The sequence below is a fragment of the Anticarsia gemmatalis genome, chromosome 13, assembly GCF_050436995.1.
Source record: "Anticarsia gemmatalis isolate Benzon Research Colony breed Stoneville strain chromosome 13, ilAntGemm2 primary, whole genome shotgun sequence".
Lineage (NCBI taxonomy): Eukaryota > Metazoa > Arthropoda > Insecta > Lepidoptera > Erebidae > Anticarsia > Anticarsia gemmatalis.
Window position 1 is genome coordinate 1,944,161 of NC_134757.1, and position 27,815 is coordinate 1,971,975.

The following is a 27,815-nucleotide window of genomic DNA, read 5'->3' on the forward strand; positions in this document are numbered from 1 at the left end:
GAAAGATTGTATACTTGCATGCGCGCCAAAATAAAGAAGAATGTAGGTTATGCAGAAGTTTAGGACTAATGGTTGAAATAGATGTAGAGGTAAATCTGCCTAGCCGCTTAAGCCTTCAAGTAACTAACTAAAAACTAAAGAATCGTTGCTAAACTGCAAACAAAATGTTCTACCCATTAGATAAAGATCGCAGGACGGAGTGACTGTCAGTTTACAGGGTTTATTCGTTACGATCGTACTGATAGCGTTGTTTGAGGAACTCTATAGATTCGCGGTATTGTGACACTTCCACGAACAAGACGTTGACCTGTAGCATTTAACTTTAAACTATGAAAATAACAGTTGACGGAACTAGCTCAATGTAGTTTTGTTGGGGACGTTTTTATTAGATAGCAAAGAAGTACTCAAATATGAATTGCTTACTTGGACCCTAGACTAAAACTCCTAAAGATTCGAACCTCATAAAAATCGTGTTTTGCTCCTTTTTGCCTACAGTATGTACTTAATATATTATTGACTATATACTTATTTAACATTTGTATCCTGTCTCTTTCTTATTCCTCTTTTGATCAACTCTATTTACTTATATAAAAAAATATATAGGTAACTAGGTATCTTATATTTACTTCCCTTGATATAAAATAATACGATTAGTAATTTATTACAATCATCTTCTTAGGTACCTACATAGCGTAATGCATGATATAATCGCTACGAAATGTTATCGACAGAAACTATGTTTCTGAATATATCCATTCTTTTAACTTTTAATATTTATTTTACGTTCACATATAGGTATTTCATTCAAACACAAATATTACAAATACTTTGTGTTTATGTTACAAGTTCATTATTTCTATTTATTTATAACACACGTGTGTTGTTATACCCGAAGGTCTACGTCCTTGCAATGTTAGTCCCATGTAATAGGGCGCGAGCCTATCGCCATATACCGATCACGTTAGCAATATTCAAGCAACTATAGAAAATATTCTACTATAAATTAGAAAAACCCAACAGTACACCTTCGATAAAACCAGTCCTTAATTACCCTAATACCCGAAACTAAGGAAACAGTTCAAAATCGAAGAAAGCACGACCTATGAGTATCTAAAACACAAAATTCCAACAAGCATAAACCTCTCTGCACACTAAACCAAATTCTCTTCAACAGCTTCTGAAAGTAAACGCGGTGAAACTCCGTGAAGCGCTCACCAGCCGTACGATCAGTGCTCGCGGCGACGTGGTCAACACTCCGCTGGACATCGAGCAGGCGCAGTACGCCAGGGACGCGCTCGCCAAGGCCATGTACGACAAGCACTTCAGCTGGCTCGTCTCCAGGCTCAACGCCTCCATGGCACCTAAAGAGAAGGACGCCTTCTCGTCCGTCATTGGTATCCTTGATATCTATGGGTTCGAGATCTTCCCCAAGAATTGGTAAGTGGTTCTTGTTGTCACAAATATAATTAGATTTAAACAAACCGGATGTTATTTCGCATTTACTTGCAAGTGTCCACCCAATTCATCTTATTTATTTCCGATTGTCTTCGCATCTACTGACACAGGTACTGACTTCATAACGATACACGAGAAAACTTTCTCGACAACTACACGAGAAATCTTTATTTATTTATACCTCTAGAGAGATATAAATAAATAAAGATTAAACTTCTATAGATTCTTGAAAATACGGGAAGGTAAATCTCGTTCACTATAAAAATTCATATGTCGTTACTCCAGCTTCGAACAGTTCTGCATCAACTTCTGTAACGAGAAGCTGCAGCAGCTGTTCATCCAGCTGACGCTGAAGCAGGAGCAGGAGGAGTACCTGCGCGAGGGCATCGAGTGGGAGCCCGTCGAGTACTTCAACAACATCGTCATCTGCGACCTCATCGAGGCCAGGCACACAGGTACAGGAGCGCAATCATGCATGATGATCACTACATACTTACTCGTAATTTAAATTGTAGATAGCTAAAACCAACAGGCATAGTTTATAAATACTTGCATTCATATATAAAACTAGCTGACCCGGCAAACGTTGTTTTGCCATAAAAATTAATTAAAAAAACATTGTCCAGCGGACAAAATTGTGAATCTAAACCATTCTCAGATCCCCTTGAACACACACAAATAAATCATCAAAATCGGTCCAGTCGTTTAAGAGAAGTTCAGTGACATACACACTTACAGAAGAATTATGTATATAAAGATTATAGCAGCAATTATATTTCCTGTAATCTTCTCATGCTGAAAAATACACGTTGGCAAACTTCCTTTGCAAAACATTTATAAATTTTCAAAACACAAGCCAAGACGTCGATAACAGCGTGATAATTTTTCAAGCAAAACTATCATTTTACATTAATCATCACTGCTTCCTGAAATAGCTAATGACATTTACTGGTCTATGCAGGTATCATCGCGATCTTGGACGATGAGTGCCTGCGGCCGGGCGACGCGAACGATCTGAGCTTCCTGGAGAAGTTGACGCAGAAGCTGGACGGACACAAGCACTACAAGTCACACAGGCGTTCCGATATCAAGACGCAGAAAATTATGGGACGCGATGTAAGTATACAAATACATCTAGAAGATGTTTTCTGGCCTTAGTAGTGATTAATTTATAATGTGAGAGAAAGAATGAAATTATGACTATCTTCACTATGTACATATTTTATCTTATGATGCTTAACATAAATGCAGTGTACCCAGACTCTCAATGACCAATTAAAATAATAATCCCCAGAGACCTTATTTTCACAATCACTAATAGCTTCTGAAAGATGACTGTCTAGATTATCCTTAAAAATATTATCATTCTTTGAGGTTTTAGACCAAATAGGAGTTACAGAACTACCCGTGGCAAAAGGAAGGTTAAAGGTCTTCTTTACTAATATTCTCTTGTGTTGCAGGAGTTCTGCCTGGTGCACTACGCCGGCGAGGTGACGTACAACGTGAACACGTTCTTGGAGAAGAACAACGACCTGCTGTTCAGAGACATACAGAGCGTCATGGCCGCCAGTGGCAACACCATCGTCGCCAGCTGCTTCAAGGTACACCACACACACACCTTACTGACATAACAAACTCCTAGACGTCGTCCAACTTCTCTATTTTTTTTATTAACCATTTTAACTAACACGTTTTGGAAGCCCTTTCTTGGATTACCAGATTTGATGCTATAAACTACTACTGAACCTTCCTATAATTAGGGTACTAAGCCAAGGCATTAGACCAGTAAAAATATCAAAGGTCCAAGCCCATGAAACCTATTTTTGTGTTGATTTTAAGATTCAAAATGATCAATACAAACTTTAAAACTGTTATTTCTCCTTTAGGACCTGAACCTAACAAGCAAGAAGCGTCCCGAGACAGCGATCACGCAGTTCAAGAACTCACTGAACGAGCTGATCAAGATCCTCAGCAGCAAGGAGCCGTCATACATCCGTTGTATCAAACCTAACGACAACAAAGCACCCAGTATGTATACCACATATACTGTACTTATAGTCTTAAAACGATTGATACTACCACGTTTAGTTCCTGGACTAAGTGACCCAGGATATCTTTGCGCTGAGGTCTTTAAATATTTTTATAGAATTAATCTTGTTTTGTGTCGAGTTTTCCTTCAAAATGAGGAGAAACATCCTTTGGTTATTCTTCAATAATCCAAAATTTAGAAATAAAAGACGTATATGGGTACTCCCTTAAATAGAGAATGATCTGAAGAGAAAAATATACTCCCCTCTCCCTCTTAAGAGGTCTCGGGAAAGGTTCTCGGGTAACATCGGACTAATATTTCACCTATTCATGTTTCTTTCCTTCTATCCACAGTGCAATTCGACGAGAAGCTAGTATCCCACCAGGTCAAGTACTTGGGTCTGATGGAGAATCTGAGAGTGCGACGTGCCGGCTTCGCTTACAGGAGAACTTACGAAGCATTCCTGGAGAGGTAAATTAACACTTTTACTTATTAAACAACATTTTAAATCGAATTCAATTATTTTTATAGATTACTAGTACTAGCTGACCCGGCAAACCTTGTTTTGCCATAAATTAATAATATGAAAAAAAAGTGTCACTTAGGGGCATGAAAAATAGATGTAGGCCGATTCTCAGTCCTACTCAATATGCTCACAAAATTTCATGAGAATCGGTCAAGCCGTTTCGGAGGAGTACAGCTACGGTAACGAAAACTGTGACGCGAGAATTTTATATACTAGATTATGGAAAGAAAGTCAAAATTTTATCACTTTGCCAAATTAATATTCATGAGTATATGTATATAGTAAATCACAATTTCATACATTCGTATTTGTTATGTGAACAGATACAAGTGCCTGAGCCGCGACACGTGGCCCAACTTCCGCGGGCCCGCGCGTGACGGAGTGCAGAAGTTAGTGGAAGTGCTCGCCTACGAACGTGAGGAGTACAGGATGGGCAAGTAAGTACTAAAGACACATCACAAATGAAACCTCCTCTCCTTTTGTAATTAAGGGTTTCTCCTACTTGGCAGCCAAAAATCCAAATTTTTCTTAGTAAGACTAAGGTAAAAAACTTTTTCTGTTATTTACTGACAGTTTCGTTGTTTGTTTTGTCTCCAGTAAAATGCAACATTAAATTGCAATAAAAGGACTACAGAAATTCTAATACAATTTCTAAAACCAAGATTTTTTTACCATTTCAAAACTAAGCAAACTTCATACTAAAATCTTCCTCAAATTCTAGCACCAAAATCTTCATCCGCTTCCCGAAGACTCTCTTCGAGACGGAAGACGCGTACCAGATCAAGAAGAACGACATCGCGACCATCATCCAGAGCAGATGGCGCGGCTACTGGCAGAGGAAGCAGTACCTCAAGATGAAGCAGGCCGCCATCGTCATACAGAAATGGGTGCGACGGTTCCTCGCGCAGAGGCTGCGGGAGAGGAGGAAGAAGGCTGCTGAGGTCATCAGAGCTTTCATCAAAGGTACGTACCGTTGTGTGACCATGTTGACCGAAGGGTTCTTTGGTCCGCTTGAAAACTAAACTGCTTAGAACTGAAGACTGCTGAATGCTTTTCAAATGTCATTTGTTTGTACGAATCGTGATTTATTTTGTATTAATACTGATTAAGTAACCGAAACTAAAAGAAACATAGGAAAAGTTACGTAAATGCAAGGTCGCACATTGACCACCCGTCTTAAAATGGCCCCGTGGCTTAAAAGCGATGATAATGACTAGGCCCATGGAGTTGTGATATCTACAACTGCTGCCTTTCAATCCATATACAAAGATAAGCAGTACGACTATTCTCGTAGGTACACTTTATATACATCCAGACAGAATTATCCGACCCTGCATAAACAACAAATTCACTCGCAGGATTCATCACCCGCAACGGTCCGGAGACGCCCGAGAACCGTCGTTTCCTCGGCATCGCGAAGGTGCACTGGCTGAAGAGACTGTCCACCAGGCTGCCCACTAAGGTCCTCGACCTGTCCTGGCCACCGTGCCCCGCCACCTGCCAGGAAGCCTCGCTGGAACTGCACAGACTCCACAGAGCTCATCTCGCAAGGAAGTACCGACTCGCCCTCACTCCTAAGGATAAGAAACAGTTTGAACTGAAGGTCTTGGCTGAAAAGATGTTCAAGGGTGAGTCTTATAATAAAATTTTCATTCCTTGATGCACTATAAATACTTCAATAGAACGATTGCATAGTATTGTATAGTGCATAGTATAGTGGGGCTGTTGTGGTCTTACGTGGAGTACTCGATGTTCCATTAATTCTAGAGAAGAATTTTAGACTTAGAGTTAAAGCATTGTGAAAACAAGGCGTAGCACGTAATTTCTTAAAAAAATGGAGTACAGATCGCCTCAGAGATGAATTTGGAACACTTTGAGAAGTCTTAAGAGCTTCCTATATCTACGACGGCATTCTGCAAACATACCCATAACATAAAAATAACTATTTCATTATCTTTAGGCAAGAAGAACAGCTACCCATCAAGTATCCCGGAGCGCTTCCAGGAAGACCGGCTGACGTCAGAGCACCAAGTACTAAGGAACACCTTCATGGCATCGCCGTCCTGGCCCACTGGCGAACAACTCATTGTGAGTACATATTAAAAACAATCAGGATAGGAATATGGAATGGGTCAAATTGAAGCAGTAGCAGCAAGATGAAGGAAGAAGGATTGGAGATGTTTCATCATGTCAGGATTTTCTAATAGCTAGATGATGTCTTGCAGCCATTACAGACAGACACGGCTTATAAGAAAGGGTCTTACTAAATAACTGTTTCTTTAATATTTTCCCTTTTTTTAAAGGAGGAAAGAACAGACTTCACTAAAAAATTACCTGATTCTAAGCTTCATGCAGTTATTCACAACGAGACAATTATTTCTTTCCCAGTATTCATGTGAAGCAGTGAAGTACGACCGCCGCGGCTACAAGCCCCGGGAGCGAGCCCTCCTCGCCTCGGACAAGGCGCTGTACGTGCTGGACGCCAGCAACCGCAAGACGTACAAGCTGAAGCACCGCCTGCCGCTCGACAAGCTGCGCGTCGTCGTCACCAACGAGAGCGACACGCTCGTGCTCATCAAGATACCGCAGGAACTTAAGAAGGACAAGGTACACACACAAACTCATCATCAAACGTAAACAGTGCAGTCGTATTTCGAAAAATATTTAAGACTCGTTTCATTCTTTAAAACTACGTAATTTAACTTTGTCTTGAACAGTGAAGCCATTAAAAATGGTTATTGCTTGACTTGCCTTAGTTATTCGCATTCTTGAGACCTGGAATATCTGTTTAATACAACTGAAAAGTCCTCGTCCTATTTGAATACAAAACAGAAAATATCTAATCGCAACGTCGGTCTTTTGTTTTACAGAAGACCGACATTTTGTAGTAGGTACATAAATGGCCCCATTGAAACCTAAAAAGATCACATGTTACTTTGCTTTTATACTTACTCGTGTTTATGTTTATTCCAGGGTGACCTGATCATCTCCGTGTCGCACCTAATCGAGGCGCTGACCATCGTGACGGACTACTCCAAGAAACCGGAACTCATCGAGATCGTCGACACCAGAACGTAAGTTACTTAAACAACTCAATTTCTCTTCACTTTTTCTACAATAAAAACAACTGCACAAGGTTACCAACATTAAAATCTATTCTAACATGTTTAGTGATTTTCACTTTCGCTGTTAAAGACAGATGGGTCTACACATACTGTACCTATAGTTCTTCTCGCCTTACGACAGAATTTGTATTGCATTGGCACATAGTAATACTCCTGATCTTTCTTCACTTTCACGTCTTTTATTTCTTGTAGTTCATATTGTGTTGTTGTTCCAGTATCGCGCATAACCTGGTGAACGGCAAGCAAGGCGGCACCATCGAGGTGACGACGGGACAACAGCCCACCATCCACCGCGCCAAGAGTGGCAACCTGCTCGTTGTAAGTACAATAGTACATATTTCTTATTTACTGCCTTCATGGCTGATGTCTTGGGCCCCAAGTCTGCTCGAAAATTAGCTTTTAGAATTTTTATCGAAGAATTTGACTTCAACGTCTGGCCAGAGTACTGAGGGCATAGCTAAATATTGGCTAGGATACAAAAAAAAATACATTTTCTTATGTGCATAACTATAATTGTTTTTTTTTTGTTTACCAGGTGGCGACACCCTGAGCTGACCAGTATTGAAACTAGTTAATTACACGAACAACGACATTTCCACAGTACGTACTATATCTTCTATTCCATACTTATTGCATAGTATTTATTCTATATTTTATGTTAACGAATAAATTTGAATATGTCTGCTATACAAATTGGAGACCAACATTTTAATATCTGAAATTGATAACATTATTGAAACCACATGTAAAAATTGTATTTGCCTGGTATCAACACTATAAAAGGTAATCTCTAATATTACCTCCCAAATTGCAGTTAACCTAAAACGAGTACCGTTTTTTTTAACTACCGGCATATTTTTTTGTTAAACTACCCACACACTTTGGATTGTTTCCTCTGTGTGTATTCGTTACATTTACAGCAGACATATTAGTTTTACTTTGTTGAACTATTTTTGTGTAAAAGTACTTATTCTTACTGATTTCTATAATTTTGCTATAGTTAAGTACAACATGCATGCAAGAGAGTAGAAAATCATGAATTATCAATGAAGTCAAATCATAAAAAGTAATATTTCAACATATTATTCATTTATTGTGTTTCACTTTTTATATTGAACTTTATTTACCATTTTGTACTTAACTATTTACCTAATTATTCAGTTTTACATTTTTATACTTATTTTTAATTTAATTATTATCAATATAATGTTATACGAGAATTTTATATATTGTAGTAATACAGACGTTTTATGTATTTGATGTGATATAATTATTATCTTCATGAGATTTACGTACAAAGTACTTAGTATTTTTTTGTATGCCATACGATTTAGGTATCGCAGGGAATGTGTCAATTATTTTTGTTTTAAGAAAAACATTATATCGTACGACTAAAAGTATTTTTGTAAATAAAAATGCGTATAAATTGAGCGGTTAACGAACCATTACGTAAAATTAGTCCCTAAACCAAAGCTTTTATTAAAAATGTCAAAGTGAAATTTTCATAGAATTACGAAATTTAAAATTTTAGCATAATGTATCTAACAAAATTATGATATAATTGACACATTTCAGTTGTTTATATTAATGTATAAGCTGAATCAAAGGTGCCTAATATAAGGAGAATTTGATTAAGAATGTTACAAATAGTTATTTCATTGAAGAGTTGATAATATTGTAAAGTAATTCGTCATAGATGGCTAACCTAGCATGTAATTTATAGACGGACTTGACCAATTACTTAATTGATAATAGATGAAAGTGAATAACAATAATGTCAAGGATTTTAAAATTGTCCTGTTATTCTATGACGAATGAATGTTAACGACTTCTTGTGATACAGAAAATATGGTATTTTTTAGTATCAAGTGAAAAAAAACTACTTATCGCCATCACAAAAAGCGTTGTATTAAAATATTTTCTGTCATCACAATAACTCGTATTGGCAATACTTACTGCCATATTTAGGTACAGGCAAGTGCCTTGTATATTATGTAAGCCAGTTCCTTTGCAGTCATTTTAAATAAACGTATTTTAATAATCAAATCTTTTACTACCCTGCTTCGTAAAATAAAACAAAATTTATATTTCATCGTAGTATAATTATTTTAAAAAACATTAGGTACATTTTTACAATTATTATCATAGATGTGATAACAACAATCCAGAGTTACAGTGACAGACAATCGTCGAGTTCGCTCGCTTCAGTCTTACAACACAAAAGATCATTGGAGAACTATACTTCAACTAAAACATTACATTATCGTCTTTATTACTCGATTTAAAACTTTGGAAGCTTGTTAGGCTTTTAACAAACCATATTTTTAGTTTGCGAAACCGTTTAAGTCAAAGAATTGGCAAGTAAAATGAAAATATGAACTCCAAATACACTATCACACAATATAAAAAAAATTGAGACGATTATCTCCGAAACTCCGGATTATTCCCACGATTAGACATCGCGTCTTACAACTAATATAATACAAGGGAACATAGTCTTTTAGCCAGCGACCTGCCACGATGTCCAATATACTGGTATTTGTATAAAAGAAAGCGAATAATCACAAAATTTCAATACATTTAGTATGCACAGTAATATTATAACAAGTTATATAGTCGCAACAACAAAACAGATAGATATAGTTTGTTTATTATATTTCTACTCTGTAAAGTCCTACTAGAGGGGAAGTCCTGGTGATACAAATAGTTTATAGTTATTTTATATACATCACATTATTGGATACAGATCTATTCAAGGAAAATATCTCTCTACATATAAAATTTAATACGCGTAAATACTATGATATTGAATATATTCTTTTAAGGCTGCTATAAGGCTAGTTTGTGATTATTCGCTCTCCCCAACAATGACCTACTATATCGCACATGAAATGCAATGGAAAGTATCAACGGTATCTATCTATATACAATTCAACTAATTCATGGAAGATAAAGTGCTGGAGAACGCACATCGTACACGCACCCTATTTACATACGAACATTAAAAAATAACTCAACCCCTAAGTTATAAGTTAATTTTTACATCCAATCATATATTTTGTGAAACAGACAACATGATAATATATATTAGTATTTTTTTAACTAGCGACGTCGCGGCGACGCTCGGAACTCAAAAATATACATACACGGCTTATCTATCGTATAAATGCCAACTAGGTCGGGTCCGATATTATTGCTACATAGGACATACTATAATATAATTTAAGAACTATATGAATAGTTGCGTACATCAATACATATGAGCATAATTTCCTTTTATACAGTAATTTGATGGGTGTTGAGAAAACTTTGGATTCTTGCCGAAAGACTTTACATGTACTGAAGATCAGTGCAAAATGCCACCTTGAATCATATCACTATGCCCAGTGCCATAAAAATATTTCTTTTTTTCCGTCACAACTATTCATATAATCCTAAACCCCCATAACATTAAGGACCCAACAGAACCTAACATTAAATATAAAAGTACGCGAAACAACTTACAGAAACAACTCAATTCCGTTTTACACATAATCACAGTATTGCCGGACTAAATCACTTCTATATATCGTGTTCTCACTGCTGATTTATAAAAACCTTGTTGAATTTTATTGTGGTATATGTTTAAAAACATGGACATTTATTTAATTTGATGTATTTTTACATGATATTCTACTATAATAATATTTGTAATTGATTGTCACAAGTCTTTCAATATAACTTGTTGATTTCGATATATATGTTTAACGAAATTATCAACTTGTATAAAACATCGCGCTATTCTACGGCAGTACGGTATGAATACTAGTGTTTCTATATTTCAAATATTTGTTTCAAGGCTCTCATGGTCTTATTTCATAGTGGAATTGGGTATAAATCTATTATGCTTTATTTTGCATTACGATTCGTTGGCAACACTTACGTTACATGTTGACTACTATTTTAACTAGCATCTACTGTCGGATGTACGTTTATATATATAATTATACATATTTATTGCTCTTTGATATTATATGTTTGTCAAGTAAATAAAGTAGTTTGTCAAGATATAAAAGAATGAATATTAGAGCAACTGGTGCCGAATATGTTCAACATAGCAATCAATGACAATTTAGTGTTACCAACTTTAAATATCAGTATTGTAAATAAGGATCAACACACTAAAACAAGTCGTTTCGCTAAAATGAATATAAACAAAACCGTTCTTATTTGTCGATAAGAAATTAAATTATACTAAATGACATTATTTACAAACATATGCTTAGGACGCCTGACACCTTGTCCCGTGGGTAACTACCGCTATGCGATACTTTGGTTACAACTATTTATCATAAATTTTGGTACGCGTTACGTTCAACGCAATAAATTAGATAGCTTTACAGGGTTCCGCACTTTCACATAAACAAATTCAATATTCCGCAGTAAATTTATTAAAAATATGTCCACTAAGTCTAGTTCGGAGCATACGTCCGATCGCCCGTCCCTCGTCGGACGCACGTTGTCTTCCTTTGTACTAACGAATATTCGAAGTGCAGAAGCATAGCGTAGTGCTACAATTTCCCGAAGAACACAGCCTTCATCTTAGAAACTATCGGTAGATAAAAATTTGAAGCTAATTTTGAGACTAGGCACGTCGAACCGTCCCGCACGGAACCCGCACTCACCACTCGTCTTGCAAACACACCACAGACAACTAAATATTCTAAATCACACAGTCAATTGGTCTAGAGCATCTCTATCGTGTCTATGTTTATGTCTATTATGTAAGCACCGTTTTTTCCTCTTAGTGTAGTAATGTCTATACTATTTCACTTGTCCGACGGTCTCCTGCGCGGGCTCCGTGGGCTTGAAGCCCTCCGACTTGTAAGGCTCGCTCTTGAAGTCCTGGCCGTCATTCTTGGGCTGGTCCTTGTCGTCGAAGCCGTAGGGCTTGCCCTTGCCCTGCGCCTGGTCCTGCTCCCGCTGCTGGCGTCGCCGCTGCTTGGACCACAGCTCGTGGCAGTCCTGCCACGTGGGCAGCTCCGGCGCTGGCATTCTACAAGTGGCACCAAGGGTTAGTCATACATCCTACACCTCTACAACCAGATTTAGAAGTATTTACATATTACCTGATAACAGTAATTAAATTATGACTCTATGTCCTTTAGGTTAGAGTAAGGTACAATATACTTTCCTATTTGGCCTGAATACTAAAGCACAACCTATTATAGATCTCAGTGGTTAGAGAAAAACTGTGAGATATTTTATTCACTATATTACTAAATCAATTAAATATAACGATAAACTTGATCGTCTTTTACAGTAAATGTATCAAAAAATGTTAAAAAGGTGTAAAATTGTCGAAAAAGTTGAATATCATACAGCTTGGCCTCGTTACTTGTCAGTAACATCAATATAGCTGGCTGCAAAAGATTTATTCAACTAATCAGATATACATTCCATTATTTAGGGAACATGCATAAATATATATCAATTAGGGAGGATACATTTGTGCTAAATCCTAGCAGACGTAAGCCTAGCTTGTGCAGGACAATGCTTCACGACAACAATGATATTCGGTTAAATCGGAGTCAACACAGAAGTCGTATCCTCCCTAATTCGCACTGACATTGAAGACAGCATGCAGTAACTACTGGGGACCTCTGACATCGACTACTTTGGTGTAATTATATCTTTATTGGAAAAGACGAGAAAAATATGTACACTATAAATAGAGTAGCGGTACTCACTGGTCGGGCACGACGTTCTTGAGCCAGGGGCTCTTGAGCGCGTCGTCGGCGGTGACGCGGCGCTCGGGGTCCAGCTCCAGCATGCGGTCCAGCAGCGTGAGCGCGGCGGGCGGCATGAAGGCGAACTGCTCGCGCACGCAGCGCTTGTGGTAGCGCTTGGGCTTCAGCGTGTGCCACAGCGGCAGGTTCACCACGTTGGGCCACACGCCCGGCACCGGCGTGCCGCACACGCGCGAGATCATCTCCAGCTGCATCATCTCCACGTTCGCCTGCAAACGTAGTTATGGTAATCACTATGTTATGTTTGCTAGACATTATGGTGATAAAAAATATATCTAGATCTTGTAATAAAACGAACACATGGCATTAAACCTAGACGACAATCCAACTAGGCCACAAATACGTAAACTAGGGTAGAAATAGCCATTGCCAAAGTAACAATAACGACAAACAAATTAGAACTACTTATAATAAGCCTCTTCTTGATCAGTAATATATATCTTGTTATATCATACCTGGAAGAGTGGATGCTTCAAGAAAAGCTCTCCTAATATACAGCCCATGGACCAGACGTCAACAGCCGGTCCGTAGCGCTCCTCGCCGAGCAGCAGTTCAGGCGGGCGGTACCACAGCGTGATCACTTTGTTGGTGTAGGGCCGAGCGCGGTCCTCCGCCGACCACAGCCGAGCGAGACCGAAGTCACCCAGCTTTACCTCTCCCCTGAAAAATTGAATACATATACGTTATTATTTTTTTTATGTTTATAAAAAATTATAAACACAGAGTGAACAATGCTAGATAAACAATTTATAGAATGGATTCTAGACATGAATGCCATGAGAATTGCAAACTTTGAATATAAAATTTGGAACAAATAATGGATGTTCTTTTACCGAGATTAAAGAAAAACATTTGAACATAACAAACCAATTCCAAAATAACCAGACCCCTTACTAAAACCAATAACTAACTTACAGAAACGAAATAAGCTGAAAAGTACCGGCCGATTTTTAACATCAGATAACATAATCAATAAATAAATATCAAAAACATACAATACAACAGACTCACTTATTATTCATCAGTATATTGCTGCACTTGATGTCCCTATGCAGGAAGTTCTTGCGGTGGCAGTACGCGAGCCCGTCTAACAGTTGGCGCATGATGGACGCGTTGTGCGACTCCGTGAAGTCCACCATCTTGGACTCCAGCAGACCCATCAGGTCGTGGTCCATGTACTCGAACACTAAGTAGAATGAACCTTTGTCCTGGAATATTTAGAGAAACACTTGAAAATTGGTTATTAGGGTCTATTTTTAAGTCCTATGAATAAGCTGTTTGCAAGACTTTGTCAAGATTCTGTATAGCACTTTTTCTGAGATAGGAATAGTATACACAGTCAAGTAAACACAAGTTTAATATCACATTTCACTGCAATTTGCACAGTAGAGAGTAAACAATTCATCAAATACCTCTATGAAAACATAGGCTGCTGTACTCATGATAATGAGTTACAAAACGTTATTTGTGGCACAGAATTAGGGTAGCCTCCACTCAGAATGACAAAGTAGTTAAAGCTGGAGTTCTCCACAATGTCAAGTTACTGGTTTGGGTCAATATATACAACTAAAATTATAGCATAAATTCCACCTACCTTCCTAAAGTCCATGGCGTCTTGCTTATCAGTGACAATTTCTCTTAAATTAACGATATTCTTATGGTTAAGTTGTCGTAATATCTTGATCTCTCGCACGGCGGTGATCGGGAACCCTTCCTTCTCGTTCTCAAGCCGGACTTTCTTCAGAGCCACCAGTTGGCCTGTGTTCTTGTCGCGGGCCTTGTATACTTGACCGTAGGTACCTTCGCCTATTTGAGTTATCACCTGAAATGTAGGTTTATGAGTGAGTATGAGAATACGCATACTATTTCTAAAATATATTAGCTCGGTTGCCAAAGTTTTTACTAAGTTAACAATGTAATGAATATAAATTAAATTGATCCCATAATGCTTCAATCAAGTCAAAGACATGTCTGAACAAACCAACTACAATTTCAACAGAATGAAGTTTACTTTAAGTTCTGTCTATAGAAAAATATTAGCAGATTTAAATATGGTGTTTACCTGGAATCCATCAACACACTTCTCGCCCCAGTCTTTGGCGTGGTGTGTGGGTGTCGCTACAGGTATCACTTTGGAACCTCGCCGCTTCAAGATACGCGGCCTTTTCAGCTTGGAACCAGCCTAGAAACGACACAATCGTGTTCAAAAGCAGTGTCAACACAACTGCATAAATAACAGAATTGGTATGTACTTTCACGCCACAGTGACACAAAACAGAAGCAAACACATCTTGAATTCCGACGTCAACAAGTAAAACAATATTTTTCGAGCTCAAAGAGAATTTTTGGATATCAAGATTCAAGATTGCAGTATAATAAAATGATTTTGAAACTGAATGTTGATTGTGTGACGTACATTGTGATCCCTGTTGGCGTTTCTAGTGAACACATGTGAGTATTGGTCGCGGCGCGAGGCGGGCGGCGGTGTGGAGCCGTCCAACTCGTCGCCTGACAACTCCTCCGAGCCTGGGATCACTGGAACATACAACACTTATCAGAACACTTATTACCAAAAAGTTGTCGAAGACCGCTTTCACGTCGATAAAAAAAATATACAATTTTATATATAAAACTGTATGATTAATAGCATACAATGACTAATACTGGCCTTTTGTAAGTAGTATTTTGTTTATTTATTTAACTTATAATGTTATAACTGTTACCAGGTGGCATGGGCAAGTTCATGATGCCAGACTTCTTCTTTTTGACAGGACTGGTCGGCGGCGTCGTCAGCGGACTCTCATTCGCAAACGGCTTGATATCGTCCACCTGAAGAATGACATAGTTTTGTTACACAAATCATAAACTATTAAACTGTCGGCTTAACACTAATCAAATACTGTAACGATGCAGAAAATATGTTAACAAAAATTAATAATAAGCTTTATTTCCAGAAATTAACATAAGACGCGAAACGCGACTCTGAATCTGAAGTCATTTTTTTTTGTACAAAAGATTAATATAGACAATTATATTAGAGTTACCTGTATATTGGGAGGCATGGGTAGTTTGGTAAGATTCTTGTGTTTAGGCGGCGCGGGCGGCTGGTTGTTGCTGTAGTACACGCTGTCCACCACCGACGTCTTGGGCGGGGGCGGCGGCGGCGGGTTGCTGGGCGGCGGCGCCGGCGGAGGGGTCGTGGACGGGGGCTGCGGACAAACAAACAAACGTTTGAAATTATTTATCGTTGTCAACTAACAAAACGATATCAAATAATAATCAATAGGGTAACAGAATACAATCTTACAATTTCATCTAGCTTCGAATACATATTAATGGTTCCATTTACTTCATAATTAATACAGTTTTTGACCAGCTGCCGCAGGACAGCTTATGCTAATTAATAAAAAAAAAGACTCAGCACTGTCTCAATTTCCACTGCTAGGCAAGGGGAACTTCTTGGAATAAAAAAGGATATGGTTGGAAGATAAATCAACTTATAATATTAAATACCTCAGGATCGTTATCATCAGGCGGCAGCGGAGGAGGTGGTGGGGGTGGCGGGGGAGCGGGGCGCGGCTCGGCGGCCTGTTCGAAGGCGCTGAAGTCGGGCGGCGGCTGCAGCGGCGCCGGGCTCCACACGCCCGGCATGGGGATGTCGCCCGTCGACACCTCGCCAGACTCCTTCGACGACTCGCCGTTCTCCTTAGCCGTCTGACACACATACATATTTATATAGTTAACCTATACAACTTCCATCGTACGAGATACAACAAAAATCATATTATGGCTTACGTAGATCTACGATACGATCCGATGTTTGTGATGATTCATAATGACACAAAGATTAACTCGAAATGGAGGTTCGATCGATTTAATTATTTTATACAAGTTGCCTATGCTGAAGTCCAAAACTATCGCGCACTAATATTTGTTAATACGGGGAATACTGATAATTTGTTAAGTTACCTGTATAAAGCTATCTCCCGTAGCGTTGGACAGTTCGTCTATAGTGAGTATCTCTGGGTTGTTGGCGGGCGTCGCGTTAGATGTCGCGCCCTGCGACTCCTCCTCCTTCTGGTTTAATATCTCTTGTAGCTTCTGTAATGTACAGAATATTAAATGGCAAGACCTTATTTTTAAACATAGTTTAATGTTATTCTTCAGTTTACTCTACTTTACAATCGAAACTAAACTCAAACTAGAATATATTTTGAAGATAGACTTCAACTTAATTGAGAAAATGCAAAATTATTTTACATCAAACTTCCCAAAGGATGAAATGAACTGTTAGAAATTTGTCATATTCACGAAAAATCTGAATGAAATTGGTGAAAGGCTACTAAATAGTACATGTCTCTTTTAGTCTATAGTGCAAAAAAATAGTGATAATGTTTACCTTAGCTCTTTTATGTTTGTCCTTGACTAGTTCAGCAAAGAGGCTAGTGTCACTGATCTTCTCCTTAAAGTCGATCTTGCGCTGCAGCACCGTCGGCGGGCTGGGTGACTCGTGCTTCACACTGTTACAATACAACAATATTATACATTACTGTCATAGACATAAGGTCGAATATTGATAGCTAAGCGGATGATGGTATGGAGTTAGAAAATAACTAGTCTAGAACTTAAAGAAACTTAATAAATAGGGAGTGAAAAACAATCAGAAGCGATACCAAAAGCGTAGCAGACCACCTTTGGCGCTTGCCGATTGGTACCGCTTCAAAGGGGTATGAGATTGAGAATAAAGCAAGATTGCCACACTATTTTTAAAACTATTTTATAACTCCTCCTTATTTCAAGCATGTATTAATAAAAGTACTCATTAGGCTATATAATTTTTAAGGTAGAGTAGTGGCTATATACATAGGCATTTTTTAGGCAGAGTGAAGATTTTAGTACAAAGAAGATATATGTTTTATTAATACATGCTTTTAGAATGAATATGACCTTACCTCAATCCGTTTTGGACGTGTACATGTGACGAATGCGACGCATGTGACGCATGCGATGCATGTGACGTATGCGACGTATGCGTCCCATGTGACACGTGTGACGCATGTGACACGTGCGACTGTGCCTGTGTCTGGCCCTGGGCTTGAGTCGCTTGTGTTTTAGCGTTTTTGGCCTTGTGTCGACTTTTCCACAAATGACATTATGAGTGTTAGTAAGCATATTTACAGTGACTATGAGTTAAAGTTAGCGGTATTATAGACAATGCGATAGTACTTGTGGTTCGATGAACTTAACGTGTGTTAAATTTTAACTTTATTAAAACTAGCCAATATTTTACTGCGATAATGTAGTATGCAACTGATGACGCGAGTTAGTCAGTATAAACCAGTCGAAACGTTAAAATGTGAATAAAACATTTGTGTAGCCTTCAACGCTTGTTTCACCACTCATGGATAGACTATCTGTATAGTAAACAAGGAAAGCTATGTATAAAAGCTGTTAAACCATTTATCTAGCTAGTAGACGCAGCAGTGGTGAAACCGAGCTAAGTTATGAGTTCGTCAAGTCACAAGTTCGTCTATCGTCCTACATTATGATAGTGGTATAGGTAGTAGGTATAGATGTCTTACCGGTGTCGTTCCCGCGGCGGTTCAGGGTGTTTAGCGCGGTGTCGCGGCGGGGACGCCGTGGAGCCGCGCCGCCTGGACCGCGACAAGCTGCGACGACGCTTTAGAGAACTGCGACTGTGGGATCTGGAATAATAATGATTATGTTAGTGTGTATCGACACGTTTATCTGGAGTGTACATAAGGACAGGCTACTATGCATCGTAAATGCATGTTAACATGAGAAACTCGATAGATACTGGCATACATAGTAGAAGAAAGCTGCACAGACCTATACAGATCTGCTACTGCTGTTGGCACTAGAATTTAAGGGTTAGAAAATAGCAAAACCAACAGTATTGTGAAACTTGGAACTGTATGTGTGAGCGGTATTGTTTAGCGCTTTGGTGTCAACAATAGGAAATGCCACATAACTATACGAATTTTGCGACCGCAGACAATAACAGATGACGCTTATTTTTTACCGGGCGGCCTTTAAGATTGAATTCTATTGCTTTAGATGTCAAGATATGTTAGAAGCACATAATAATATCATAAAAAGAAGGACAGAAGTCGTGTATTGAAGGTACATACCGATGCGCGGCGGGCTTGAAGTCCTTGTGCCGGGTGTCCTTGCCGCGGGAGCGCGAGCGCGAGCGGCGCCGGTGGTGCGGCGAGCGACAGCGCCGCCGCCGCTCCGCGTACTCGCGGGACCGCGGCTCGTGCACCGGAGAGTCTGCACATAAGGACAAATTAGACAGATCAACAAAATATCCTGAATCAAAAGACTAAAACAGGTTAACTTTAGTGCCTTCTTGCTTTAGTAAGGACAACTTTACGATTTACCTCACTGTTCTGTGTGCCCACAAATTTAATGTTCTGTAGATTAAGCAGTATAAAAACCAAATACCGTTCAACTTGAATCCAATAAAGGTGTAATTCTTAGTAGATCGATAAACCCGTCCAGTGGAAAGTTAAGCAAAAATATGTCTTCACAGTACCCTTTCCAGTATTTCCCAAGTACATGTACACACCTGACACCATGATAGGAGACTGTACACGATGCTGTTGTTCTAGCCAGTACTCTCGCTCTCGCCTGGTGCGCTCGTAGTCCTGATCGTTGTCCGAGTCGATCGTCACCGTGTCGTGGTACGGGGGCGCCACCGGCGTGTGCGGTGTTGTCGATTTCTGTCTTCGCCTAAAAGGATAAAAAAGATTAGTCTATCAAGACTCCCTCATATAGCTAGCGACGGATACACTGGGAGACATGTCATGCATCGGCGACATGTCAAAGCCTGACAAATTGGCTCCACATGCCTAGAGCTATCGTGCGATCTAAGCCAGTAGCGATGAGCGTAGTCCGGTAATATCGCACTACTTAACCCGACGTCGACGACAAATGTCGCATTACATTAATTGTCTCTTTGTGTAGTTCTAGGTTTAAGGATTACTTATAGAAGTTATTTTCGGGGTTAATATTAATATATTGATCAACATTTTAGGTTGAATGAAATGATTTAAACGCTACGAAAGTCGGTTTTATTCGCAATATAAGAGAGTAATCGTTTGGCATCAGTCATGTCGTAAAGATTAATATCTCCGTGAGACATAAATACAACTAATGCGAGTGAATCAATTCAATCGCGTCAAAGAACTATACTTCGTCTTGTTAGCTAATAAATAACCAAAAAATATCTAAAATGCATAATACCTAATATCAAAACACTACTCAGAAAGGTTGTCAACTAAAAAATGTAGTTATAAAATAAAAAATACGCATGCGTTTAAAAAATATAGTGAAAGCGACTTTCAAGACGAAAAGAGCCAATAAAATAACACATCTATAGTATTTAAAGACTAAAAACAAACGACGGAAAGGATACCTCGCAACAGCGTACTCTAAGCTATAAGTATATCATTCATATAACTGTATATTGTTTTTCACATACATTCCACGGTAATTTATCAGTGTCCACATCATTAGAAATCATCGGAGATCACGAGAACATTCAAGTATCGCGTAGTAAATGTGAGAAACGCACCTCATGAATTGTAAAACACGTTGAATGTGTGTGTATGTATGTAAATTTATCAAAAGCTGGCATCGTGTAGGATAACTACTTGTAATGGAAATCTAAACGGCCTATGACGCCAGTTCTTGTTTTAGATAGATGCTAGATGCACTCAAATGTTGAGAGGCGATCAGTGACGTCGGTTTGAAAATCTTGTTCATTCATGTTTACCAAACAAAAATATACACATCGCTTATCGCGTAATTAAAAGTCTAGGTCTCTAAAATGTTCTAAATAGCAAAGCAAATACCTCCAAATGAGGGCTATAGTTCACATTGATGGATTTTCTTGTCAATGGCCTGTCGAGTGAGCCTCAAAATACATAAAAAGACCAATAAATTGCTAGCTTCGCGATGTATGACTCATAAGACAATTAAAATATAAATATATTTAATTGGCTACTTTTGGAGGTCTTCATTTAATGCGTTTTTGCAAAAAAACGTCCTAATTAAACTAATTATTTGAGTAAATTACTCTAAAAAAGCTAATTTCGTCGGTCATCACTACATAGTATAAAACAAAGTCGCCCATTTTGTCTGTAGTCCCTTCGTATGCATAAAACTTTAAAACTACGCAACGGATTTTGATGCGGTTTTCACTAATAGAAAGAGTATTTTCTCCGACAGGTTTTTATATATAATTGAAATACATTGAAACTATATTAGCTGAGTTATAGCGATTTATGTCCAAGAAGTCAGAAAAAAAATCTAATTGAAGATTGCATTTGTGCGTGCGCCGCTTATACCGTTGGATACAAGTAAGAACAATGTATAGCAAAAACATTGGTCTTTATTAGTTCTACAAAAAAGTCCGCGATGACATATATCCAGCTTTTTTATTTAAGTCACAAAAACTACTTTTCTGTATTAAAAAAACATTTAATTCGTTGGGTGATGTTTAACTGGTGATATAACCAATAATACATATATCCTTATCAAAATAAGTAAGTTCATCATCACGAGCATTTAATTTAGATTATTTCTGCAGTTTACAGTGTGTTATTTAGACATATAGTTTAGGAGATATCACGATATTAGTATTGCGGCACGGTACGGGCCGGCCGCGGCGGCGGGGGCAGCGTCCCTATAAATAGCGCGTCTTAAAAAGTAAACAAGAAAATAATAGTTAGATGTATATAACAAAAGTAGGTAAGTACATAAAAAAAAAACAAAAAATATAAAAAAACGGTACATAAAAAATAAATAATATTAAAAAGTAGGTACTACGACTTTGATCTATACATATAAGACAAAAAAAAAATCTGTACATTACTTAAATATTTTTTCCAAAAACTGATAGGGGGGGCGATCAAAGAAGAGTCACAGAAACCAAAAAACATTTTAATATTTTAAACGCGGTTAAGGGAAAGAGAAGTTATTGTGAATTGAAAATTAGTATCCAATACGTGTTGGTGCGTTGACTGTATTTGTCGAAGTAGCGGGATACACGCAAACGAAGTTGCGCGGGTCAGCTAGTAAAGTTATAAATGAATGAAAAGATTCACATATGGTTAATAATTCTATTGGACAAGGCAACGGTCGATCGATGGACCGAGTGCAGCTGTCAAGCCCACATAACATTGATGAACAGTTACGAAAGGTCACACATTTCGACGATAACAATAAAAGATTGATGTGACATCGAAATAAACGTAAATAATATTTTTCAAGCAACTAACAGTAATTTTATAACAGTATCAGCTTTCTGCCCGCGGCTTTGCCTGCGTGGAATTTCACCCCCTTCGGAGTGGAATTTCCAAAAATCCTCTATTAGTGCTCCTCTACACTTCCTAATGAATCTTCATACCATACTTTAACTTTCTACGATCAGTAGTTTCGGCTGTGCGTTGTCCATCAGTCAGATAGTCAGTCACTCAGTAATGGAAGAGTTTTATACAATAAAAGAAAAGAAGAAACACATCGTCATACAAGTACTTTTTAAAATGCGTTTTTATGAAAAGTCTAAACACGTGCTTATTTCTAGCGTACTAAAATGAAAATATCATATACACAACATACTAATCCCCTATAGGGAAGCATGCAAGTAAGCAGTATTAAAAAAAAACGGCGAAATAAGCCTCAAAATCACTACAAAACAAAAACATCTAGATATTTCTAAATAGAAGACGGAAGAAGTACGACGGCAGACAACAAATCTACGCAAAGCCACTATCAACAGCCAATACACGACTCTGTTCAAATCTTACAGCATTTAGTCTCTCCAGCATAGACATCAAGATATAACATACGTTTTCTATAAATTATACGATTGAAGGCATTTAAGACAAAGCCTCCACTTGTAAGTTATGTCAAAGGCTTTCTGGCGGCTTTGACACTAGGTTGACCACAATCTATACGTTAAATTAATGAACCACACTTGCCAGTGAGGCAGACTTGAGCAAATCCCAAATTCTTCACTCATTTTAGAAAAAGTCTCGTGCCCGACAGGACAGTTAATTTCTTAAGTCGTATTTATACATTTAAAATTCATAATTTTCCGCGTAGTCAGTCTTCAAAAATGTATGTTACTTTATGTCTGTGCTGTAATATATTTACTAAATTACTGTAGATATGAAGAGAGTATAGCGACACGGTAACTATCGCGCCCATGCATTATGTACCTTGGTTTGATGGTCGTTTCCACTATGGTGCAATCATTCGAACGGTCGGGTTGCGACCACGGCTGGTGTAACCTGGTTCAAAAACGACGACATACAAATATCTAATGGGCGAAGAGTCGAAGACGTATGAGAATATTAACTATACAAATCTCTGTACTAAATCCCGAGTGGAGAACAAAACGTTATCTATTAATCAAAAGGCAACAGAGAGACATCTCCCGCACCAAGAAATTGGCCACGCGGGGACTTTTACAAACATACAAACAACGGACACAATGTAAAACCAGACCCGAAACAATTTATTCTACTAATAATTGTCTCGTGTGGGAGTCGAACCCACAACCTCCCAACGAATGGTAGCGGCGTGGCGACCTTAACCACTGCGCCACGGAGGCAGTCAGCTTACCCGAGAAAAAAGCACGGATGACCATCGAGACATGAAGCTACAGAAAAACAGTTCCATGGATCTTTAAAGGCTAAGAATATGTTTAAATGATACCTAATGTGTTGATAGCATAGAAAGCTTTGCGCAAATATGTAGGTATAATTACGCAAACAGTTTATTAGCAAATTAACCCCAAAATGATCATTTTGTACTGGTGAAACGACCATAGCGTCGTTAATGATAATCGATAATAATAAAAAAGTAAAGATTTTTATCGCTGCCTTATCAATTTTGTTTTCAAACAAAACATGTCATTAAAATATTTTCTTTTATCTCAGAAAAATCATTTTCATTGAATACTGATAGTTAAAATGACAAGGATGGTTCGTGAAAAGTGATTTTGATATTATTAAACTATCAGTACCGAGAATTATAGCTGAAATGACCCGATAGTCATAAAGACGAAACAGATATTTACAAACTCGCGCACGTAATTACTCGCATGTATTTTTTAGTTAATTAACGATAATGTACCTAGACAATTAGTATAATATGTTGTAGAACAAAAGAAACTAGGTTAACCTAATCAAAAAGCACTAATTGAACACCTCTGCTTATCCTTAGCTTCTATCGCCGTTATATTACAACATAATAAAGTAAGTTATTAATTAGACGTTTCTAGTACCAACATAACCTATATTTGTATGAATCAGACGCAAGTTATGCAAGATAAGGCGCTGATAACAGCTGTTTACGCTAATAACAGGATATAACCTCTCGATGCATTGGAAACTTTCTAAGTAAACACCTCTATAGCCTTCTTCTTTAAAGCGATACGTCACTTTCAACCCCTACTTGACCCCGTTAGGGGTGGAATATCAATAAAACCTTCGGTCATATCATAATAATATATTATGTTAGGTTCTACCTACGGTTTAAACTTTAAGTTTTCAGCACCTATTGTATTTAAAAAAGTCTCTCTCGCGGCCCAATCTAGTAATATAACGCCATTTGAAATACTTTAAAAATAAATATGTACAGTAATTTATAAACTTTTCTCTAAGGATAAATTGCTAAAACTATTTCGCAATGTGTAGCCTGAAATCTTTGAAAAGATCTTTCGTAAACCCACTACATAAGTCCGAGAGCCAGTGGCAAGAATTCGTAGGAATGTCGTATTAATCAAAAATTCCCACGAGAACGGGAATGAAAGGAAACCTAGACACCACGCATGCGACGTCGCGAACTTAGTTAATTACGTACATACAATTAACTAACACATTTACTCCCGGTTTCTGAGGTACATGCATCGGTAGTTTATCTTTTCAATAGCGTATAAACTCATATAAAAAATAGATAAACTACCGATAAATGTACCCCAGAAACCAAGGGTTAGTCATTCTTGTTATCCAGAGCGATTTTTATAACAGTCATGGAATAACAGGTACTAAACCTCCAATAGGGATAAATTCGGCATTATGGTCTTAGTAACATGTGATTCAGTTATTTATAACGAAATAAAAACAATCCACATAATCGATCGTTATCTCATTTCTGAATAACAATATTGATAACAATGTGTTTTTATTATCCTAATAACTGTTTGAGGCTAGATGCACTGACTCGTCATACATACATACATACATACATACATACATATAATTATCACGTCTTGTTCCCACAGGGATAGGTAGAGACCAAAGTACATTCGCTACGAACCTTACAAACTTCCCTGGCCTTATTTACATTCTGACTCGTCATATCAGCTAAAATAAGTTTCGAAAGCACCTGTTGTATCAGGTACATACAATTTACTTCAAATTAGGTCAGATCTCCCACAAGATCAGACTAACGTTGCTTAACTTAGTATCAATCGATCGTATAGTTACTTCGGCGAAATGCACGGTAAAATATAATAAATGCGATTATATCCCGAATTCAGAATAACATTTCCTCTACACAAGGTCAAAAATTAAATATTTATCACTCTTCTAAAGAATCAATTTATTTTAAAATTGGTTTTACGACCGCAGATTATACAGCGTGGGGACAGAAATTCATTCAAATTATTTATTTAAAACAAAACTATCACTTAAAAAACAACATGGACTTGAGTTGTTACATTAGGGATTAACAGACTCAAATTTTATAAAAATAATAAAGACACAAAATAACTTAAATGTTATGTAGGTATCATAATATCAATAGGTAGTTGCCAGGCAAAGAACTTCTATGGTTATCTCTCCTAGCAACCAGTGAAGGAAATATTATGTATGTAAACTAAGATTTTCTTAAGATTTAAGGAAAAATACTTAGCAAAACTTGGAATATGAGGTGAAGTATTGCATTGATGTAATGCTGTTATAATAGGATTGGAATAAATTTAAATATTTGTGAACTTAATCTGACTGTACTTAGATAGTTATTATTAAGTATAACAAAATCTATATCTTATCTAAAATATAAATAATTTCAACATCCTGACCTAAATCAACCTTACAAACCATCATTATAGAGTTTTAAGAGTAGATCCTACTTAAAAACATCTTTAAATTGTTTAAAAAATTCTATGGACATGAGGATTTACATAGTGCTGTCAAGGTAACAGTTCTGTTATCAATTAAATAGTAATAAAATGTAACTCACCTAACAACCAGTGGAGATCTATCCCGGTGTGGGGAGTAAGGCATCGGGTTGTGATGCATGGGAGGTGGTGGTTCTCGGAGCGAGGGTCGGTGACGCGGCGACAGCTCGTGCCGCATCAGTGGCGGCGTTGTCGGCGACACTGGCGAGCAAGACCCATTGCGCAATGGGGACGATGCCTTCTCCCACTCACTCACAGGCACTTGGTGGTACCTCTGCGGGCTAGGAACCCGCACAGGAGCCTCCTCGGGCACATTATCATCTGGAGATAAACTCTCCAGACTCGCTGACCGTGACCTATTCTTTGATTTCTTCTTCTTCTTCCTCTTTTCCTTCTTACGTTTTTCTTTCTTCTTCTTATATCTTCCATGTTCATCAAACTCTGGTTCAGCCTCTATGTAGCCATCTATCCGTCTCTTCCTCCCTACTGAGGAGTCCCTCATGGCATACTCCTCGAGGGCTCGGCGACTCGTCGTTGTCACAGATATTGTCTTGTTATCTACAAATGTACGTATGGAATGGGACTTTCTCGTTCGATCGAGGTCATCAGCGATATGCCTGCTGATTGAGCTATTTTCGCTGTCAATCTCCCCGGCCTCTGGGGCTGACAGTGCCTCTGAACTGACATCTGAATACTCCACCAGTGGCTTGACAGAATTGACAGTAGCATAAGATTGTTCATGGGAACTACCTGAATGTGACTTGTGCTTCTTGTGACCGTGCTTCTTATGTTTCTCCTTGTGGTGTTTACTGTGCCTCTTGTCGTAGCCTCGCTCCATGATTGACTGGGGCGGAGCCCCCGCCCTGTGTCGGCACTTCACATCACTTCAACTGGAATGTAATTTTATATTCATTATTATAACTAGTGGCACCACAAATATACAATAATAAAACCTCAATTAGAAATGATAAGAATACTGTACAAAGTTCATCTTATCACACATTTTAACATAGAAAATAAAATAACTTGTTTAGTACATACCTACAAAACTTCAACAAAGTTATAATGTAAATATCTATACTTATTGTAATCATTAGTTGTCAAGCAATTATTTTTTTGGTTGACTGTACCCGCATAAAAAATCTGAGGACATGCAAAATGTGCAGGTACACAAGTTAATTTAATTGAATTTAGACACAAAATAAATCAACACACACCAATTTGTAACTCACAAATATAATTACAAAGTTGCAAAATCTAAAAATAAAGCAGTCGTAAGCATTCGCAATTTTTGTTAAATCCAAATAATATAAACAAATCACAGCACATTAACAGCACATGCAACAATAATATAATATAAAGGACTTACCTTAGCAATAAACGGACGTGCGTCCGTCACACGCACGATAAATACTTTTGCAATAAAATACGAATTGTGTAAGCTAAGGTATTAGTTTCTTGGATTTTATAGCGTTTTAGCAGGCTTTCTGCCGCTAATATAATATGATCTGAGTTCTTTACTCTCTTTATAATCTTATTTCGCTAATCATAATCATGAAGAGCGCATAATTCATGTAATTACATCGGATTTATATTAGGCCTAAGAACGTCGATTTTAGTCAGCCATTTGCTTTTTTTCATTCATTTTCTTTCATCATCGTGTAGTGTTGTA

General features: G+C 37.9%; 2 protein-coding genes across 7 annotated transcripts in view; one reads left to right on the forward strand and one right to left on the reverse strand.

Moving 5' to 3' along the window:
* The window catches only part of Myo61F (unconventional myosin 61F), a 56,095-nt gene extending 46,936 nt beyond the window's left edge, over positions 1 to 9,159 (forward strand). Inside the window, exons 8-21 of one of the 2 annotated variants that reach the window (XM_076121870.1) lie at positions 1,175 to 1,437; positions 1,741 to 1,910; positions 2,417 to 2,571; positions 2,916 to 3,056; positions 3,342 to 3,483; positions 3,838 to 3,955; positions 4,334 to 4,447; positions 4,732 to 4,973; positions 5,369 to 5,638; positions 5,971 to 6,098; positions 6,399 to 6,617; positions 6,984 to 7,084; positions 7,351 to 7,453; positions 7,671 to 9,159. In XM_076121870.1, the coding sequence (XP_075977985.1) occupies positions 1,175 to 1,437; positions 1,741 to 1,910; positions 2,417 to 2,571; positions 2,916 to 3,056; positions 3,342 to 3,483; positions 3,838 to 3,955; positions 4,334 to 4,447; positions 4,732 to 4,973; positions 5,369 to 5,638; positions 5,971 to 6,098; positions 6,399 to 6,617; positions 6,984 to 7,084; positions 7,351 to 7,453; positions 7,671 to 7,685 (2,181 nt within the window). In that variant the 3' untranslated portion in view covers positions 7,686 to 9,159. The remainder of the gene's footprint in view (positions 1 to 1,174; positions 1,438 to 1,740; positions 1,911 to 2,416; positions 2,572 to 2,915; positions 3,057 to 3,341; positions 3,484 to 3,837; positions 3,956 to 4,333; positions 4,448 to 4,731; positions 4,974 to 5,368; positions 5,639 to 5,970; positions 6,099 to 6,398; positions 6,618 to 6,983; positions 7,085 to 7,350; positions 7,454 to 7,670) is intronic. The other variant, XM_076121871.1, reaches the window with a different exon arrangement.
* Positions 9,160 to 11,547: 2,388 nt separating this feature from the next.
* Cdk12 (Cyclin-dependent kinase 12) lies at positions 11,548 to 27,805 on the reverse strand. 5 transcript variants are annotated; one of them, XM_076121868.1, is made up of 20 exons: positions 27,513 to 27,805; positions 26,894 to 27,033; positions 26,206 to 26,701; positions 23,175 to 23,246; positions 19,517 to 19,680; positions 19,077 to 19,218; positions 18,507 to 18,629; positions 17,877 to 18,059; positions 17,324 to 17,444; positions 16,894 to 17,025; positions 16,438 to 16,638; positions 15,969 to 16,133; positions 15,648 to 15,753; positions 15,341 to 15,459; positions 14,987 to 15,106; positions 14,519 to 14,746; positions 13,936 to 14,132; positions 13,380 to 13,584; positions 12,865 to 13,133; positions 11,548 to 12,170 (listed from the first exon to the last, which is right to left on the reverse strand). In XM_076121868.1, the coding sequence occupies exons 2-20, from the start codon at positions 26,979 to 26,981 to the stop codon at positions 11,939 to 11,941; spliced, it is 3,363 nt and encodes a 1,120-aa protein (XP_075977983.1). In that variant the 5' UTR covers positions 26,982 to 27,033; positions 27,513 to 27,805; the 3' UTR covers positions 11,548 to 11,938. The 5 variants fall into 5 exon arrangements, with proteins under 5 accessions (XP_075977983.1, XP_075977980.1, XP_075977981.1 ...); XM_076121865.1 differs by having other exon boundaries at positions 26,206 to 27,033; XM_076121866.1 differs by lacking the exon at positions 23,175 to 23,246 and having other exon boundaries at positions 26,206 to 27,033; positions 27,513 to 27,804.
* Positions 27,806 to 27,815: the final 10 nt, after the last annotated feature.

What these genes read in the sequence shown, in the direction of transcription:
- Cdk12 (XM_076121865.1), bottom strand. Translation starts at nt 26,981, where the DNA reads ATGGAGCGAGGCTACGACAAGAGGCACAGTAAACACCACAAGGAGAAA. An exon ending in AGATCTCCACTGGTTGTTAG is followed by an intron (nt 23,247 to 26,205) that starts GTGAGTTACATT and finishes TTTTTGAACCAG; the next exon opens with GTTACACCAGCCGTGGTCGC. An exon ending in ACAAACATAAAAGAGCTAAG is followed by an intron (nt 17,026 to 17,323) that starts GTAAACATTATC and finishes TGTACATTACAG; the next exon opens with AAGCTACAAGAGATATTAAA.